Source organism: Chiloscyllium plagiosum, unplaced genomic scaffold, assembly GCF_037043375.1.
Source record: "Chiloscyllium plagiosum isolate Xiang-an unplaced genomic scaffold, Cpla_swu_hap1 HiC_scaffold_8, whole genome shotgun sequence".
In the NCBI taxonomy this organism is placed as follows: Eukaryota; Metazoa; Chordata; class Chondrichthyes; order Orectolobiformes; family Hemiscylliidae; genus Chiloscyllium; species Chiloscyllium plagiosum.
Window position 1 is genome coordinate 13,692,156 of NW_028270146.1, and position 17,190 is coordinate 13,709,345.

Here is a 17,190-nt window from a genome sequence, read left to right on the forward strand (position 1 = left end):
ATGTATCGACACCCCATGGACTGGAATGCTGAAAGATGGAGGTTCACTGACCACCTGCTCAAGGACATTCGGATCAGACATCAGCTGCTGGTCTTGCCAGTGAAGCCGACAACCATTGAATACATTTTTAATAAACCTTTCTCTGGCTGAAACCACCAGCAGACACTCGTCACGTCATCTCTCAGACATGAAGAATGGGGTCTGCAGAAACAACACAGAAGGAGGAAGGGAAGAATGTGTGTGTGTGAGCGAGAGAGAGAGAGAGAGAAAGCAGTTTTCCTGTTGATTGGGGCAAATTGATTAGCATATATTTGAGGGACTCTTTGGTTATAGAGTTAAACAGCATAGAAACAGACTCTTTGGTCCAACACCGATCATGTTCCCAAACTAAACTAGTCACACCTGCCTGTGATTGGCCTAAATCCCAATAACCCTTCCTATTCATGTACTTATCCAAATGTTTTTTAAATGTTGTAACTGTACCTGCATCCGCCATTTCCTCTGGCTGTTCATTCCACACACAAACCACGCTGTGTTTTTAGAAAAAGGTTGCTCCTCACGTCCTTTTTAAACATTCTCCTCTCACCTTAAAAAAAATAGCTCCCAAATTTTGAACACTCCCCCCCCCCCCCCCCCCCCACACCCACCCAGGGGAAAAGACCCTTACTGTTCTCCTCATATATGTCCCTCATGATTTTATAAACCTCCTATAGAGTCATACAGGACAGAAACCCCCTCAATCTCCTATGCACCGGTGGAAAAGAAAGACCCATCCTATTTTAACAACCCAAACCCTCCTGGTAATGCCCTGGTAAATTTCTTCTGAACCCCTTCCAGTTTAATAATATCCTTCCTATAACAGGGCGAGCAGAACTGAACTCTATTCCAGAAGAGACCTCACCAACATCCTGTACATCCTCAACATGACGTCCCAACTCCGAGACTCAAAAGGCCTGATCAGTGAAGGCAAACGTGCCAAATGCCTTTTTAACCACTCTCTACCAGTGATGCATATTTCAAAGAATTATGTACCTGAACTCCTCGGGGGGTGTCTCTGTTCTACAACAGTACCCTGAGCCTTCGCGTTAATGGTTATTGGGACTGTGTTGGCTGGAGATTAACAAGCTGCAGGTTTACAATTGAAGTGGCATCTTTTAAATTGTGACAGCTGAGCATTTAATATTGAGAGCTGATTCTGTAAAGCTACACCAGTAATCTATCATTTCTGGATTAGCACTCCTGGCTATCTGCAGTGCAGTGCCAAATCCATATTAGTATGTACTGTGCGTGGCTGACTAAACCTACATCAGTCGTAAGCAAGTGTTCCGTGGATACCTCTTGAAACCTCAACATAACTAAGAATTAGGAATGTGATACATTTTTTTCACTGCCAGTTTTGATACCAAGTGCTGGGTACAGTGTTGGAGTAGATCCAATGGGCAAGCACAGACCAGGAGCGCCCCCAAGTGGTTTTTAAGGTAACATTCTCTGCAGGATTGAAACCTTTCAGGCCGTGTTGATGGGTGGAGCTGAGTGTGGGCCACACCAGTGACAATCAGTGATTTTTCTTGCCCTGTAGCCCCTGAGCCGGTCACTGCCTGTAAGCACACCCTTCATTAGTGGGACAAACACTGCTCTCGCAGTCCCACCCTCGCACGCTTTCTGACACTGTCTCACGTTCTTACATTCTCTGGCTTAGTTAAAAATCACACAAAATCTGGGTACCTAATGAAGGAGCAGTGCTCCAAAAGCTTGTACTCTCAAATAAATGAGTTGAACTACAACCTGGTGTTGTGTGATTTTTAGCTTTGTCCACCCCAGTCCAACACCAGCACCTCCTCATCATTCTCTGTCTTGCACGCGCTCTTACACTCTGTCACTCTGCCTCTCTCACAGGTTCTCTTTCATCTATTCATACTTCTGTCAGCTTTCCACTAACTCCTGATTGGAGTAATGCTAGCACTGAGGATGATGGATTGTGGTTATTAGACACCAGTTCTCTCTACCCCAGTACCTCGCTACAGGGGTTCCTCGGAGTAGGGCCTGAGGGCCACCCATCCACAACAATTTTAGCAAAGACTTTCCTTCTATCATAAGGTCAGAGGGAGGAATGTCCCTTATTGGTTGCATTGTTCATTCTCACACTCTCAGTTTCTCAGATAGTGAGTCCGTCGACTCTCCTCCTCGGATGCTGCCTGACCTGCTGTGCTTTTCCAGCACCACTCTTTTCGATTCTGACTCTCCGACATCTGCGGTCCTCGCTTTCTCCATGTTCATGCAGAGCATGATTTGGACAACATCCAGACTTTATAAATAACACCCGCATCCCACAAATATTTGGCAGTCTCCATCTCTTGGAAAAGTGTACCTAACCATCCGGCCCATAATACAGTATTCAGAGGCATTGCTATTGCTGCACCCCTCACCTTCAACCTGCTAGGGGGCAGTGCCCAGCCACTTGGTGGTTTCTCACACACAGCAATCGCCATGCTATCCCTCACATGGGCTAGTCACCCTACTAGCCACACCTCTCATAATCAGGTTGCCCCTCAGCCTCTGATACTCGAGCGAAAGCAATTTAAATATATTAAGGAGAGCACCCCTGCTCTACGAAATACAGGCTTGGGATCTCTTGCATCCTGCCAACTGGGCTTTGGATGAGTATCTTTTAGGGGATCTTCTGTTTACATTTGGGATCTATATCCAGCACAGAACCGCCCAGGAGAGCCCACTGTGACCTGTTCTCTGTGCTGAGAGCTTAGTCTTACCCGTGGCCTTGCTGCTGTGCTGCAGTATGACAGTGCGACGCAGACAGTTTAATTGCTGCTGGTTAATAGCATTGATTTCCAGGGGTTAAGGATGAGCCAGCAATGCATGTTCCCAGTAGATTCTCCCAGCCGCACTTGGTGACAGGAATACAAATTGCAGGCTCTTGAGAAAATATCAAGCAGGATTAGATGTCAGCTTTTGCTGTCAGCACAAGGTGACATATCACTTCTCCACGTGAACAGTACAGATTGCTCTTTATTTTCTGTCTGGGCTTGATGAAGAAAACTCAACATCGTAAATGAGAGGAGTAGGAATAGGCCATTCAGCCCCTCGAGATCAGAGTGGTGCTGGAAAAGCACAGCAGGGCAGGCAACATTCAAGGAGCAGGAAAATCGACGTTTTGGGCGAGAGCCCTTCAAGCCCCTCAAACCTGCCCTGCCCTACTCCAAGATCATGGCTGATCTGCCCCAGGCCTCAACTCCTCTCTTGTGCCTCCACCTGTTCTCTCTGGGAGAGAGAATTGCAGGCATTCAGTACCCTCTGGGAGAGGAGCAATCCCTCTGGGTAACCACTTAAACTGCAGGGTGTTGTAGGCTATGGGGCAAGTGCAGGTACATGGTACAAGTATAGTTTGGTGTTGGTGGGTTGAAGGGCCTGTTTCTGTGTTCCATGACTCAAAGCAGTTCCTTTGCAGTTCATATTTAAATTGGTGTTCTCATATTCTGTAATTACGCCTCCTGGTTTGAGGCGTCCCCATAATGGAAACATCATCTTAACGTCTACCCTGACAAATCCATCATGCTCTGCAGACAGAAAGAACGTGTGCATGCGCCACGTCAACTCTGCAAAACCAGAGGCAGCCATTTGCTGGATTATTTCAGGGCAATGTCCCGATCAGTCACAGGTACCCTTCCATGGCTTAAAACTTCATCTCAACATCCACACAGCCCATCTCCGAGATCGTGAGGGTTTGATGTTTTCCGTTATTATTGTTTTACACTTCATGTCTGCATAACACAGAGATGCTTGTCACTCCGATTAACGAGTTATTAATGTAATGAATTTCTCATTCCTAGTCCATTGGCATCTTCCTGATTACATTGGGATCATTGGAAGACAGCCGATTGGATATTAGATTCACCAATGGGAGGAGAGGATCCTTTGGGGTGTGGCCCCTCTAATTCCACTGCAAGAAGCGTGGATCCTGTAAATCAGAAACTTGCAGGAAAAGCTCAGCAGGTCAGGCAGTATCTGTGGAGAGAAATCAGAGTTAATGTAACAGGACAACCCTTCCTCAAACCTGCTGAACTTTTCCAGCAATTTCTGTTTTTGTTCCCTTTGATTCCACATTCAGCAAGTCAGTCTTTTGTGTCATTGGCATAAGTTAGCAAACAGGAGGGAGACCCTGGTTCATATTTATAACACCACATATGACTCGAAGAAATTCCTTTGCAGCTCAGTTTTAAGAGTGTTCCCCTATGTTGTAACTGTGTCTCCGTGTTTGCGATGCCCCACTGGTTATAACTCCATGATTTTCTAACACTTTGACCAGCCCTGCCTCTGTCCTGGCTGAATTGGCCCGGTGTAGCACTGAAAATGTGTTGCTGGAAAAGCGCAGCAGGTCAGGCAGCATCCAAGGAACAGGAGAATCGACGTTTCGGGCATAAGCCTGACCTGCTGCGCTTTTCCAGCAACACATTTTCAGCTCTGATCTCCAGCATCTGCAGCCCTCACTTTCTCCCGGTGTAGCACTGACCCAGTGCCCTGTTACACGACTCATTCTCTCATGGGCAGATCTTGTGTGTTAATTTCTCAGTGTTAGCTTTAATTAATTCTGGCTGTTGTCTCAAGTGTCAGCCTCGGCTCAGTGTCACTGCTGAATCCAAGTGTCATGGGTTTAAATCCTTAGACTGTGACTTGAACACTCAAATTCAGACTGACACCAAGGGAGTGAATGTAAGACGTCCCATTGCGCTATTTCAAACAAAAGCTGGAAAGTTCTCCTTGTTTTCTTGGGAAATATTTGTCTTTTACCTACCATCACCGAATTACCTCATCGTTGTTTGTGAAAGCTCGCTATATGTGGATTACCTTCAATGTTTCCTCCATTGAAGTATTGTGCTGGAGGGTGCTATATAAATGCAAGTTTTTACTCTTTCACTGATAGTAACCCAACCCTGGAGGAGGCACTTAATGAACTGCAGTGATTCTATATTCGTGGGGACATAAATTGTTTTGTGATTAAAAGCAAAATGCCACAGAAATCTGAGACAAACAAAATGCTGGAGAAACTCAGCGGGACTGGCAACATCTGGGGAGACAGAAAACAGTTAACGTTTTAAGTCCAATGTAACTCCTCTTCAGAAATTGCTTGTCAGTTTGAATCTTCAAGCCTGTCCCTGTGCTCAGCCAGATAAACAACCTGTTGTGTTACTGTCAGTTTGTCAACATTCTGATGTGCTGTTGGAGTAGTGAGCCAGAGATTAAATATTGAAATAATATTAGCAAGGCTGCTTTAATTGCTTTGTCTGTAAGGCCCAGCACCATTAATATAGTTCAGATTGCGGATAGCCTATGCGGTTAATATTCACCACACTCTCAGTAAGATGATACCATAATTAGTTTTGGAAGATTGATGCATTTTCTTATTCCTTTTTTGTTCGGTGGCCTCTTTCCCATGTTCTCCACACCTAATGGAAATGACGTTCGATTTGACAGCAGATGGGATTGTGAGAGCAGAAAATAGATCACAGTGACATTACCAGAAACCGTTTGTAATCCACACGTCAGGGCTGCTTGATTGATCCAATTCATTTCTTTAGAATTGTGTCTTGGCTTTAAAGTCATCAGTCTCTCCTTCTGCAGGCTGTTTGCGAAGTCAGACTCTGCGCCATTTGACTCGAGGGTCTGAGTGGAGTGGAAGTGAGGTTCAGGGGGAACCTGCTGGGGTCTCTCTGAGGGCATGTTTATACACCACTGATGAAACCTTTTAACCACACACCAGGGGTGTTTTTAAAAAAAAATAAATTCATGTGTCAGCGAGCAAAGTCTTTTGTGCTCAGGAGTAGCTTTACAGCGAGATCATCACCGTTGTCAAATAAAGTAATCTATTTTTATCTCCTCCCTTCCCCACTGTGCCATTGGACTTTTGCTGTTTCTTCTCCCTCCTGTTTTTTCATTTTTGCATACTTCAGAATAAAGAGTAACAACTCCAGACTGAGGAAATATTGACGCTAACAACTCATGTGTCTCAAGACAGAATCTGAACAGTTCCCAAGAAAGCTATAAAACTAGATTGACTGTAGTTACTGCCGAGTGAATCTTTATGAGACTCAGGTTTGCACAGGGATCTCTGAGCAGAGGTTAGAGTAAGCAATTGCCTTTGGTTCTTTTACTGCCGATTAAAGTAATATTTTTGAGCTGAATCAGCTGTAAAGTTCAGTAAAACATGGAGGGTGATCAGTTTTCAAATCAATCTCAACAGATGCAGCCCAGCCTGAATGGAATTGTTTCTCTTTTCCTCACGGTTGTGTTGTTTATGTGCCAGGAGCTTTGGATGGGGGATTTCAGAAGGCATCCAAAACTACATCGCCCACAAAGCCTTCAAGGTTCTACACTCACCACAATCGCCATTCTTCAATCTTTTCCACTCAGTTGTGACCATAAATGTTCTCTCAGGAAGGATGTGCTGGATTTAGAGATGGTCCAGAGGACGTTCACAAGGACAATCCCGGTGATAAGAGCATAAGAACTAGAAGCAGGAGTAGGCCGCCTGGCCCTTTGAGCCTGCTCCACCATTCAATAAGGTCATTGCTGATCTTTCCATGGACTCAGCTTCACTTACCCGCCCTCTCACCGTATCCCTTAATTCCTTTATTGTTCAAAAATCTATCTATCTTTGCCTTAACGAGGTAGCCTCAACTGCGTCACTGGGCAGGGAATTCCACAGATTTACAATCGTTTGGGGGAAGAAGTTCCTCCTCAACTCAGTCCTGAATCTGCTCCCCCTAATTTAGAGGCCACGCCCTCTAGTTCTAGTTTCACCCTTCCTGCTCCTAACTTATCTATTCCCTTCACGATTTTATGTTTTTGTAAGATTCCTCCCCCCCCCCCCCTCATTCTTCTACAATCCCAGTCTACTCAGTCTCTCCTCATGAGCCAACCCCCTCAACTCTGGAATCAACCCAGTGAGCCTCCTCTGCACCCCCTGTAGTGCCAGTCCATCCTTTCTCAAGTAAGGAGACCAAACCTGCATGCAGTACTCCAGGTGGGGCCTCACCAGCACCCTGTACAGCTTTAATGTAACCTCCTGGATAAAAGCAAATTACTGCGGATGCTGGAATCTGAAACCAAAAGAGAAAATGCTGGAAAATCTCAGCAGGTCTGTCAGCATCTGTTAGACTTGAAACGTCAGCTCTTTTCTCTCCTTACAGATGCTGCCATACCTGCTGAGATTTTCCAGCATTTTCTCTTTTGGTTTCGATGTAACCTCCTTGTTTTTAAACTCCATCCCTCTAACAATGAAGGACAATGTTCCATTTGCCTTCTTAATTACCTGCAAACCAACTTTTTGTGATTCATGCACAAGGTCACCCAGGTCCCTCTGCACAGCAGAATGCTCCAATTTCTCACCATTTAAATAATAATCCATTTTGTTAGTATTCTCCCCAAAATGGATGACCTCACATTTACCAACATTGTACTCCATCTGCCAGGATTTGCCCACTCACTTAATCTGTCTACATCCCTCTGCAGACTTTGTGTCGTCTGCACACTTTACTCCACCACTCATCTTAGTGTCATCTGCAAACCATGACACAGTACACTTGGTCCTCAACTTTAAATCATCTATGTCCATTGTAAACAGTGAGAAAGGGCTTGTCATATGAGGAGTGGTTGGGGATTGTGTGCCTGTACTTGATGGAGTTTAGAAGAATGAGGGGGATTTTGACTGAAACTTAGACAATGCTGAGAGGCCGGGATAGAGTGGACGTGGGGAAGATGTTTCCACTAGTAGGATAGACGAGGAACCAAAGACAAAGCCTCAACAAAGGGGTAACCCTTTAGCACGAAGATGAGGAGGAATTCCTTCAGCCAGAGAGTGGTGAATCTGTGGGACTCATTGCCACAGAAGGCTGTGGAGACCAAATCATTGACTGTATTTAAGACAGAGATAGGTTCTTGATCAGTAAGGGGATTGAGGGTTACAGGGAGAACTCGGGAATGGGGTTGAGAAATGTATCAGCAACGATCAAAAGGTGGAGTGGACTTAATGGACTGATTGACCTAATTCTGCTCCTATAATCTCTGGTCTTGTGTTTCTCTTACCCATACGTTTCTTGCAAACTCCTGAACCTACCTTTGCCCTGCACATGAAGTAGGTCATGCCCCTATTTGGGTTTAGTGGAAAATAATCCCAGTTTCGGGATGTGTTATCACAGGATTTTGTCATTGTTGTCCTGCTTTAATCGGACTGTTGCTCCTTTTTCTTTCCCGTTGCTCCCTGAATGTACAGAATTATTCTGAAGGTTGGCATTCTCTGATGTGGCAGTGCAGCTAGGATTACTGGCAAAGTGGGTGAAATATCTGTCGCCATCTCATTGTGGGTGATGAGTGACCCGGCTGGTATATCCAGAGACTTGGCCACCAACTTAACTGAGCTCCACTATCTCAGAACGCAGATCCCAGAACCAAAGCCAGTACAAACCTGGTCCATGTGTGGTCAAGACTGCACTGCTCCCTTATCTTTTAGCCCTTCAGAGAGATTTTGGTTACACTTCAGAAGCTTCTGAATTTATCAATAACCAGGGGGTTTTGTGTGCTTCCTGTGAAGGTGGAGTTCTTTGAACCGTTCTGGGACAGTGATGAGCCCCGGTTTGGAGAAGGAGGGGCAAGAGGTTGGAGAGTTTGGATGCGACAGCAAGAAAGGGGCGGCTGGGTTGTCCTGAATGAGAAAGGTGAGTCTCTTCTGATCCCTCTGTGTTCCAGTTAAAACTGGAGCTTACACTTCACATTGCTGGATACTGCGCTGCTGGATGTGGTACTGCTGTCTGTTTGGTCTTTGACATTGAACTAAGTGAAGTTTTCATAGAACTCACAAACTCAGCAACTTGTGCAGTAGAGTTCAGTTTTAATAATGTCCTGAACACGGTGGCTGAGTGGTTAGCACTGCTGCCTCGCAGCGCCAGGGACCTGGGTTCGATTCCAGCCTCAGGCGACTGTCTGTGTGGAGTTTGCACATTCTCCCCGTGTCTGCGTGGGTTTCCTCCGGGTGCTCCGGTTTCCTCCCACAATCCAAAGATGTACAGGTTAGGTGAATTGGCCATGCTAAGTTGCCCATCGTGTTTAGGGATATGTAGATTAGGTGTATTAGTCTGGGTTAATATAGGATAATTGGGTAGGGGAGTGGAACTGGGTGGGTTACACTTCGGAGGGTCGGTTTGGACTTGTTGGGCCGAATGACCTGCATCCACACGGTAAGGGTTCTATGATGATGATACACCCAAAAAATGGTGTTGCCATGAGATCCCCTCAAGACCCAGCTGGAACTCACACCTTTGTTAACCCTGGGAAGGGAGACATCAGTAGAATTACCACCAAGCTCCTAGCCCTCGTTTCCAATTGTTTTAAATGCATCAAAACATTTCTTACAACACCTTAATAAACTCGACACCAGTATCCTGGCAGGGAGCTTTACAAGTGCCACTCAGGAGGGTTTTAACCAGGCTGTCAGGGGATGGGAACCAGAGCAGTAGGTCAGCATGTGAAATAACTGAAGAGCAGTTCGAGACTGAAGCCAGAAAGGCTAGGAGGAAAAACCGACAGGGAGAGGTTACTGAACACAGCGAGGACTGGCGGTCTGAGGTGTGTTCGTTTTAATATGAGGACCGTGATAGGTAAGGCAGCTAAACTCAGAGTTTGGATTAGTATACAGAGAAACCTCAATTATCCGAATGACACGGATGGCGAGTATTTGGTTCGGATATTCGGACACTCAAATGCCGGATAACACAATTTAGATTAGATTAGATTAGATTTCCTACATTATGGAAACATGCCCAACAAGTCCACACCTACCCTCCGAAGAGTAACCCACCCAGACTCATTCCCCTACCCTACATTTACCCCTAACTAATGCACTGAGCACTCTGGGCAATTTAGCATGGCCATAGCCAGAGGAAACCCACGCAGACACGGGGAGAATTTGCAGACTCCACACAGACAGTCGCCTGAGGTGGGAATCGAACTCAGGTCCACGGCGCTGCAAGGCAACAGAACTGACCACTGAGCCAAGCATCAGGACCTTGTGATCTTGCTGGATAATCCAAAATTCCTCTGTATATACAGTGATGTTGTAGCGATTACAGAGACTTGATTGAAAGAGAGGCAAGAGTGGCAGCTTAATGCTTCAGGAATTAGATGTTTCAGGTGAGATAAAGAGACGGGGGGAGTTATATTACCGATAATCGCAGAATCTCAGAATATCGCAGCTGTACTGAGTGAGGTCAGGAGCTGAGGTACTCACCTCTGACCTGTTCCTGGAGCCCATGAATTTACACAGCTTCTCCAGTTCAGTTCCTGGGGGTTGCTGGTAGGTGAGTCAGCCTTGATAATGCTGTTAAATATTGAGCGGCAATGGTTGGATTCTCATGTTTTGAGATGGACATTGCCTGGCTCTTGTGTGTCAGAATTATTATTTGCCATTTGTCAGACTAAATCTAATTGGTGTCCAGGTACAAACTGCTTCAGTTGCTGAGGGGCTGTGAGTGGTAGTTATACTCTAATCATTCAAGAAGTGTCAGTTCAGGCCCCTTATGGAGGGATGGGAGTTGAATCAGTTAATGCTAATCCAAAAATGTCGCCGAAGGTCTTGGGGCAAATCCCAAAAGCATACTGAGACATTCCACGCTGATACAGCACACTCTTTAATTGCTCCACATGACGAGGGAATGTCAGGGTGTGACATTGGAAATGCTAGGGGCTGCTGGCTCAGCAGGATGCCACTATTTGTCCAGGATTTCCCAGGATGGGATAGGCCCTTGACTCTCTCGTACTGGCTCTTTAAGAGGAACTATCCAATTAGTCCCATGCCCCAGTTTCTTCCCCATAGCCCTAAAATTGTCTCCTTTTCAAGATTGGTTCAGTTTATTTCCAGATTATTACCGAACTGCTTCACCTTGAGCAGAACATGGAGCTGCATTTCAAATGTTTTCTCCATCTCTTTTTGGTTCTTTTGCCAGTTACCTTGAATGTCTGCCCTCTGCTCCCCAACCCTTCACTGTATGCATGCTGCAGAGATACTGCTGTTCCAAAAGCCTGGAAAGGCAGTGCCTGACGGAGACCAGCTGCAGCTTCTCCTGTTTCTTCCTGTAGCTAAAGACCTACAGCCTTGGAGCCATTGCAGTAAATCTCCTGTACACCTTGCCAAGGCTTTGACAACCTTCCTAACCCTTTGAAGCACAGAATTAAACAGAATACTCCAGCTGGGACCTAACAGTTTTGAATGACTTCCTTTTTGAGCCTGATTTGGAAAGCGCAGGCTGCTGTCAGCCTTTCTGACCTTCTGTAACAGACGATCATCCCCAAGGGTGTCTGAGCACTGACCTACCCCCGATATTCATCCTGAGCACCACTCCTTCCAGGTCTCCCCGTTCCTGCCTGCCACTCACCTTTACATTTGTACCTTTTGAATTTGAATAGGCGACGATGAGGATGAGGAGGAAGATGGGGAGGAGGTCACGGACAAGACACTGCCCAAGTGGCAGCTTTGGTTACATGTGGAGAGCAGCCGTGACTCCAAGCACTGTTTGCCATGGCGAGCTGATAAGGCGAAGGGTCAGACTGAAGAAGACTGTGAGGATCCTGACAGACAGGTGAGCTAAGTATTGGCCCCCACCCCCCTCGAACGCTAATCATTGGATGAGGAAGGTAAGCCATTTGATCCACTGAGTTTGTGCAATTCGTCCTTTGGTGCTCATGTCTTGGAGAGAGAGCTGCTGATAGTTCCCAGAAGGCAATGCTTTGACGTTTCTTCCCATTTGAAAATTCCTCCCCCAGTCTCATCCACATCTGTTCCTATTTCCTCATCTTCCACCCCCCCCGCAGAAATATCAACCCATCCCAAACCATGCTGCCTGGATCTGATCTCGCACCAAGTCCCGTTCACTCACCACCATTGGACTTTCTGTCCTGGACTGGCTCCCAGTCTGGCTGCGGCCAGGGTTTTAAATCTCTTTACAAATCTGCCAGGGCCGAGGGGCCCCTCTGCATCTTTGATCTTAGTCATTAGATTCCAGATTGAAAGACCAGAATGTACAAAGCTATGGGCCAGATTCTGGGAAATGGGACTGGAATAGATGGATGTTTGATGACCAGCACAGATTCATTAGGTAGAAGGATCATCCTCCATGCTGTAGGAACTGGCTGTAATCTCCTTCAGCCCCAGAATCTGCTGAAATGTCTATTCCCATCCAATTCCCTTCCCTTTGCACATAGCTCTGATGTTAGTGTAACCCACTGCTGTTGGCCAAGCCTTCAGTTACTGGTGTTCTCTGTCTCCTCCTTAAAAACCTACCTCTTTGACCTAGCAGTTGGTCACTGACTCTAATGTCTCATTCTGAAATCCAGTGGAGCCTCCCAAAACTGGTGGGCATAAGTTTAAGGTGGAGAGGGGGCGGGGGGAAGATTTGAAAGGAACCCGAGGGACAATGTTTCACGCAGAGGGTGGTACGTGTATGGAATGAGCTGCCAGAGGAACTGGTGGAGGCTGGTACAATTACAGCATTTAAAAGGATGGGTACGTGGACAGGAAAGGTTTAGAGGGATGTGGGCCAAACACAGGCAAATGGGATGAGTTCAGTTTGCGATACCTGGTTGGCATGGATGGGTTGGACTGAAGAGTCTGTTTCTGTGCTGTATGACTATGATACTGATAACCTCCTCAGTTTGGGTTCCACCAGGGCAGGTCCGCTCCTGACCTCACTACAGCCTTGGTTCAAACATGGACAACAGAGCATGAAATCCAGGGTGGGCGGAGAGAGACAGCCCTGGAATTTAATGCCGCATTTGTCCAAGTGTGGTTTAAAGGAACCCATTTGTCTTTAGAAATATAAAAGGTAAGAGCGAGGCAAGAGTTGGGTGTTCACCTGCTGGAAGATGATGCTGGAGGAGTAGTAAGGGGGAATAAAGAAATAGTGGAGGAACTTACCAGAGAGAGCCAGGGGCAGAGTTACGTATCATAACCATTACAAAGGAGACAGCGCTGAGGGAGCTGAAAGGTCTGAGGGTGAATAAATCACCCAGACCACCTGGATTATACCCCAGAGTTCTGAAGGAGATAGCTGAGGAGATTGTAGAGACTTTGGTGATGATCGTTCAGGAGTCACTGGATTCAAGAAGGGTCCCAGAGGACTGGAAGATGGCTAATGTCACACCCTGTTTATAAAGGGAGGGAGGTGGAGGATGAGAAACTACAGGCTGGTTAGCCTGATCTTGGTCATTGGTAAGATTTTAAAGTCTGTTATGAAGGATGAGATTGTGGTGTGCATGGTAAAATAGGGCTGAGTCATCATGGTTTCGTCAAGGGAAGGTCATGCCTGACAAGTCTGTTAGAATTCATTGAGGAGGTAATGAACAAGTTAGACAAAGGAGAGCCAGTGGACTTGATTTATGTGAATTTCCAGAAGACCTTTGACACATTGTTGTACGAGAGGCTACTAAATCCGGTAAAAGCCCATGGTGTTCGAGGCAAGGTGCTGGCATGGAGAGAGGATTGGCTGATTGGCAGAGAGTAGAGATGAAAGGGCCTTTCTCAGCTGGTGGAGTTCCACAGGGGTCAGTGTTGGGACCACAGCTATTCACATTATATATTAAAGATCTGGGTGAAGGAACTGAGGGCGTTGTTGCTAAGCTTACAGATGATACAAAGATAGGTGATGGGGCAGATAGTGAGGTGGCTGCGGAAGGACTTGGACAGGTGAGGAGAGTGGCTAAAGAAGCAGCAGATAGAATACATTATGGGGAAGTGTGAGGTCGTGCACTTGGATAGGAAGAATAGAGACGTCAATCATTGATTTGTGGTTAAAAGTCTGTCTGGTTTCCTTGTGTTTGTTAGGGAAGGAAACAGTTGTATTTACCTGGTCTGGCCTATAGTAGACCCATAGCAATGTGGCTGATTCCAACTGCTCTCTGGCCTCAGCAACCATCAGTGTGCAAGGGCAACTCAGGAGGGGTGGCAATGAATACTGGCCTCGCCACAAATTCCCATGGAGATTTTTCTTTTAGATGGGTCGTGGAATCCCCGAATTGGACATGGATTCAAGGAGAGTTCCCTGACCATTGTTGCAATTATAGAAAAGCAGGAACTTGTAATGTGAGCCCTCCCCCCCCCCCCCATCCCCTCCTTTTGAGAGGACTATGACACTATTTAAAATGTATTCAAAGCATTCGCTTGGAAGGTTATCCAGCAGTCGGGGTGGTCCAGCAGTAAAGCATCATCCGTTTCCAATCCTTGGCGGGAACATAGGTAAAAGACACACTTTTTCTCTAACATGTCGAGATGCATCCACTGAGTTTAGTATCAAGGAACCTTTCAGGATAAAATGAGCACATTAAGTCTCGCACCCAACCAATGCGCCACATCCTTGCCTTCACTGGCGGGATATTTTCCCAGGTGACATCCTCTGTCGTTTGTAATGTGTTACTTAATGGCTATTTGAATGTATTTCAATTTGAGAAGTAGTTTTGTGTCATCCTGGAACTATGACTCTGTTCTCGCAGTTTGAGAGTGTCCCCATTTCATCCTGTCAGCGTGTCTCTGACCTGCCCCGCAGACTGCCGTTGACAATCAGCGAGAGGGCAATCGATAGAGAACACCGAGGAGGCCATTCTGCCCCTTGAGCTATTTCCGCCATCCTCTCTTAACATGTTTGTCGTCTTGTCCATTTGCTCGCCTTTGTTCCATAACCGATTGATGTCATTACCTAACAAAAGTCTATCGATCCTTACGTCAGAAATTGCAGCTGAGCCCAGCAGGTTTTTGGTGAAGAACATTCTAGATCTGCTCTGTGCTTTGTGTGGTGCTTTAATGTTACTGTCTCCTATTCCCATCGAACGCTCTGAATTAATACAGTGCTTCATTTGCACAATAAATTGAACGTGTGGCTCCATCTACTGGCCACATACTGAACCTGCTTCGGGGTATGGTCGTGCAGTGGTTATGATTAAATTAGATTCCCTAGTGTGGAAACAGGTCCTTCGGCCCAACACGTCTACACCGACCCTCCAAAGAGTAACCCATTTCCCTCTGACTAATGCACCTAACACTATATGGGCAATTTAGTATGACCAGTTCACCTCACCTGGCTACATTACTGGACTAATAAGCCAGTCCCATACTGAGTCAGGTTAAGAATCTGGACTTGTTGATCTTAAAAGGTGACCCTGAGCCATCAGATTGGACGTGAAAGCCCACCCAGACCACTAATCTCTCTTAGGGAAAGAAACCTGCTGTCCTTGCCCTACCTAGCCCACAGTCACACACCGGAAGGCTGAACCAAGTCTAACCGGTGGATCGAAAAGAGATGAAAGGCTCACCATGACCTTCGGGTGTCTCTGGGTTGGGTGGTAATTCCTGACCTGTCTAAAAGGAGCCATGCTCCCCAAAAACACTGTTGCCGGTTTACTAAACAGGTGAGGAATTTCATCCAGTCAGTTTTCACCTATTTTTACATGACAGACATTAGCCACAAAACGTTGAAATGAGACACAGGAACTGACTGGACAATATGTCCAGGTGACCTGCTTTTAGAGGCCAGTGACTTGCACCATCTCGGCACCTTCCAAACTGCTTCCTGCCCAATAACTAACTTCAGAGGTGACATCAGTGTTGTAGTACAGGAAACCCAGCAGCCACACTTTCACAGCAACTGTCTCCCATGATGACAAGGTAATGACTGGAGGTTTGCTGAAGGAATAGGCCAGGGCCCCAGGGAGAATTCCTCTCTTTGTTTTGAGTAATGTCATGTGAGCTTTAAAAATCCAACAACTTTAGCTTTATCTTTGATACAAAAGATGACACCGTTGACAGTGCAGCACTTCCTCAGTACCACACTGGAGTGACAGCCAGCATCATGTGCTTGAGTCACTGGATAGGACCGGGACAGTGTGGTGGCTCAGTGGTTAGCACTGCTGCCTCACAGCGCCAGGGACCTGGGTTCGATTCCACCCTCAGGCGACTGTGTACACTCCACACAGACATTCTCCAGATGCTCTGTTTTCCCCCCACAATCCAAAGACATGCAGGTTAGTTGGATGGGCGATGGGAAATGCAGGATTACAGGGAATAAAGTTGGGGAGGATGGCTCTGGGTGGGATGCTGTTTGGAAGGTCGGTGCAGACTCGATGGGCTGAATAGCCTGCTTTCTGCACTGTCGGGATTCTACAGTTCTGTGTTACAGAAGAGGGAGGGAGTGAGGTTTATGTACTTGCTCTTCGCAGGCTGCATTTCTGTAGCCATCTGCCCAGGAATGTTTGGAGTGGCTGTTACTGTGCTGAGGCCGCCTGAGCCCACCGTTACAGGTTCTGATTGCAAACCAGTCAGCAGCCTTTATGTCTGGGCAAAGCTGCTGGGAGCACACCCAGGCAGGGCCACTCTGTCGAGAATTCTGCCTCACTGCCCATCGTACATACATATGTGTTTCAGTAACTGCTTTTTAAAACTACAAATGTTTCCCACAGTTTCCTGGGTTTAAAGCAGTATCTTTTCCCATTTAAAGTCCACAGGATTTTATTTTATTCTCTTTTTTTAAAAAAATCAATACAGGTGCTGTTTGATGACATTGGTTCTTCAATGTTCAAAGTATCCAGCCCAGAACTGAGGTTCCAGCTCATGTCATCGTTTTTCCAGTTGCTGGGAATTCCAACAGGATTCAGCCTGCCTCCGTGCTGCCTGAATGTGGTGCTGGATGATCCTGGCTTGTTTGACTGTGGCTCAGCTGATGAGAGACCTCTGTCTTGCTGTCCCCCTCCAGCTGCTGGGGTCAGCACCATCGGCTTCATGCCAGCAATGCCTAATGCCAGGCAGCCAGTCAGCCACTGCCCAGAAGGGGAGGACTTCATACAAACCGCGTTTCACCAGGCGTTGCCCCTGTTCACTGGGAAGGAGCGGTCAGAGCTCGCTCTGTACTGGCTGCAGTATGAAAAATCAAAGGTAAGAATGCTGGGTGGGCTGGAGATTACACACCACATGCAGCGCAGGAACAGTGGCAGCATTCAGTCTCCATCTCTCGCCCTCTCGGTGTCTCTCGCCCTCTCTGTGTCTCTCGCCCTCTCTGTGTCTCTCGCCCTCTCTGTGTCTCTCGCCCTCTCTGTGTCTCTCGCCCTCTCTGTGTCTCTCGCCCTCTCTGTGTCTCTCGCCCTCTC

General features: G+C 46.7%; 1 protein-coding gene across 2 annotated transcripts in view; it reads left to right on the top strand.

The window, feature by feature from the left end:
- nrde2 (NRDE-2, necessary for RNA interference, domain containing) overlaps nucleotides 1-17,190 on the top strand; it is a 70,599-nt gene that overhangs the window by 39,638 nt on the left and 13,771 nt on the right. For both annotated transcript variants that reach the window (XM_043696953.2, XM_043696952.2), the window contains exons 8-10: nucleotides 8,603-8,726; nucleotides 11,470-11,642; nucleotides 16,592-16,978. In XM_043696953.2, the coding sequence (XP_043552888.2) occupies nucleotides 8,603-8,726; nucleotides 11,470-11,642; nucleotides 16,592-16,978 (684 nt within the window). The remainder of the gene's footprint in view (nucleotides 1-8,602; nucleotides 8,727-11,469; nucleotides 11,643-16,591; nucleotides 16,979-17,190) is intronic.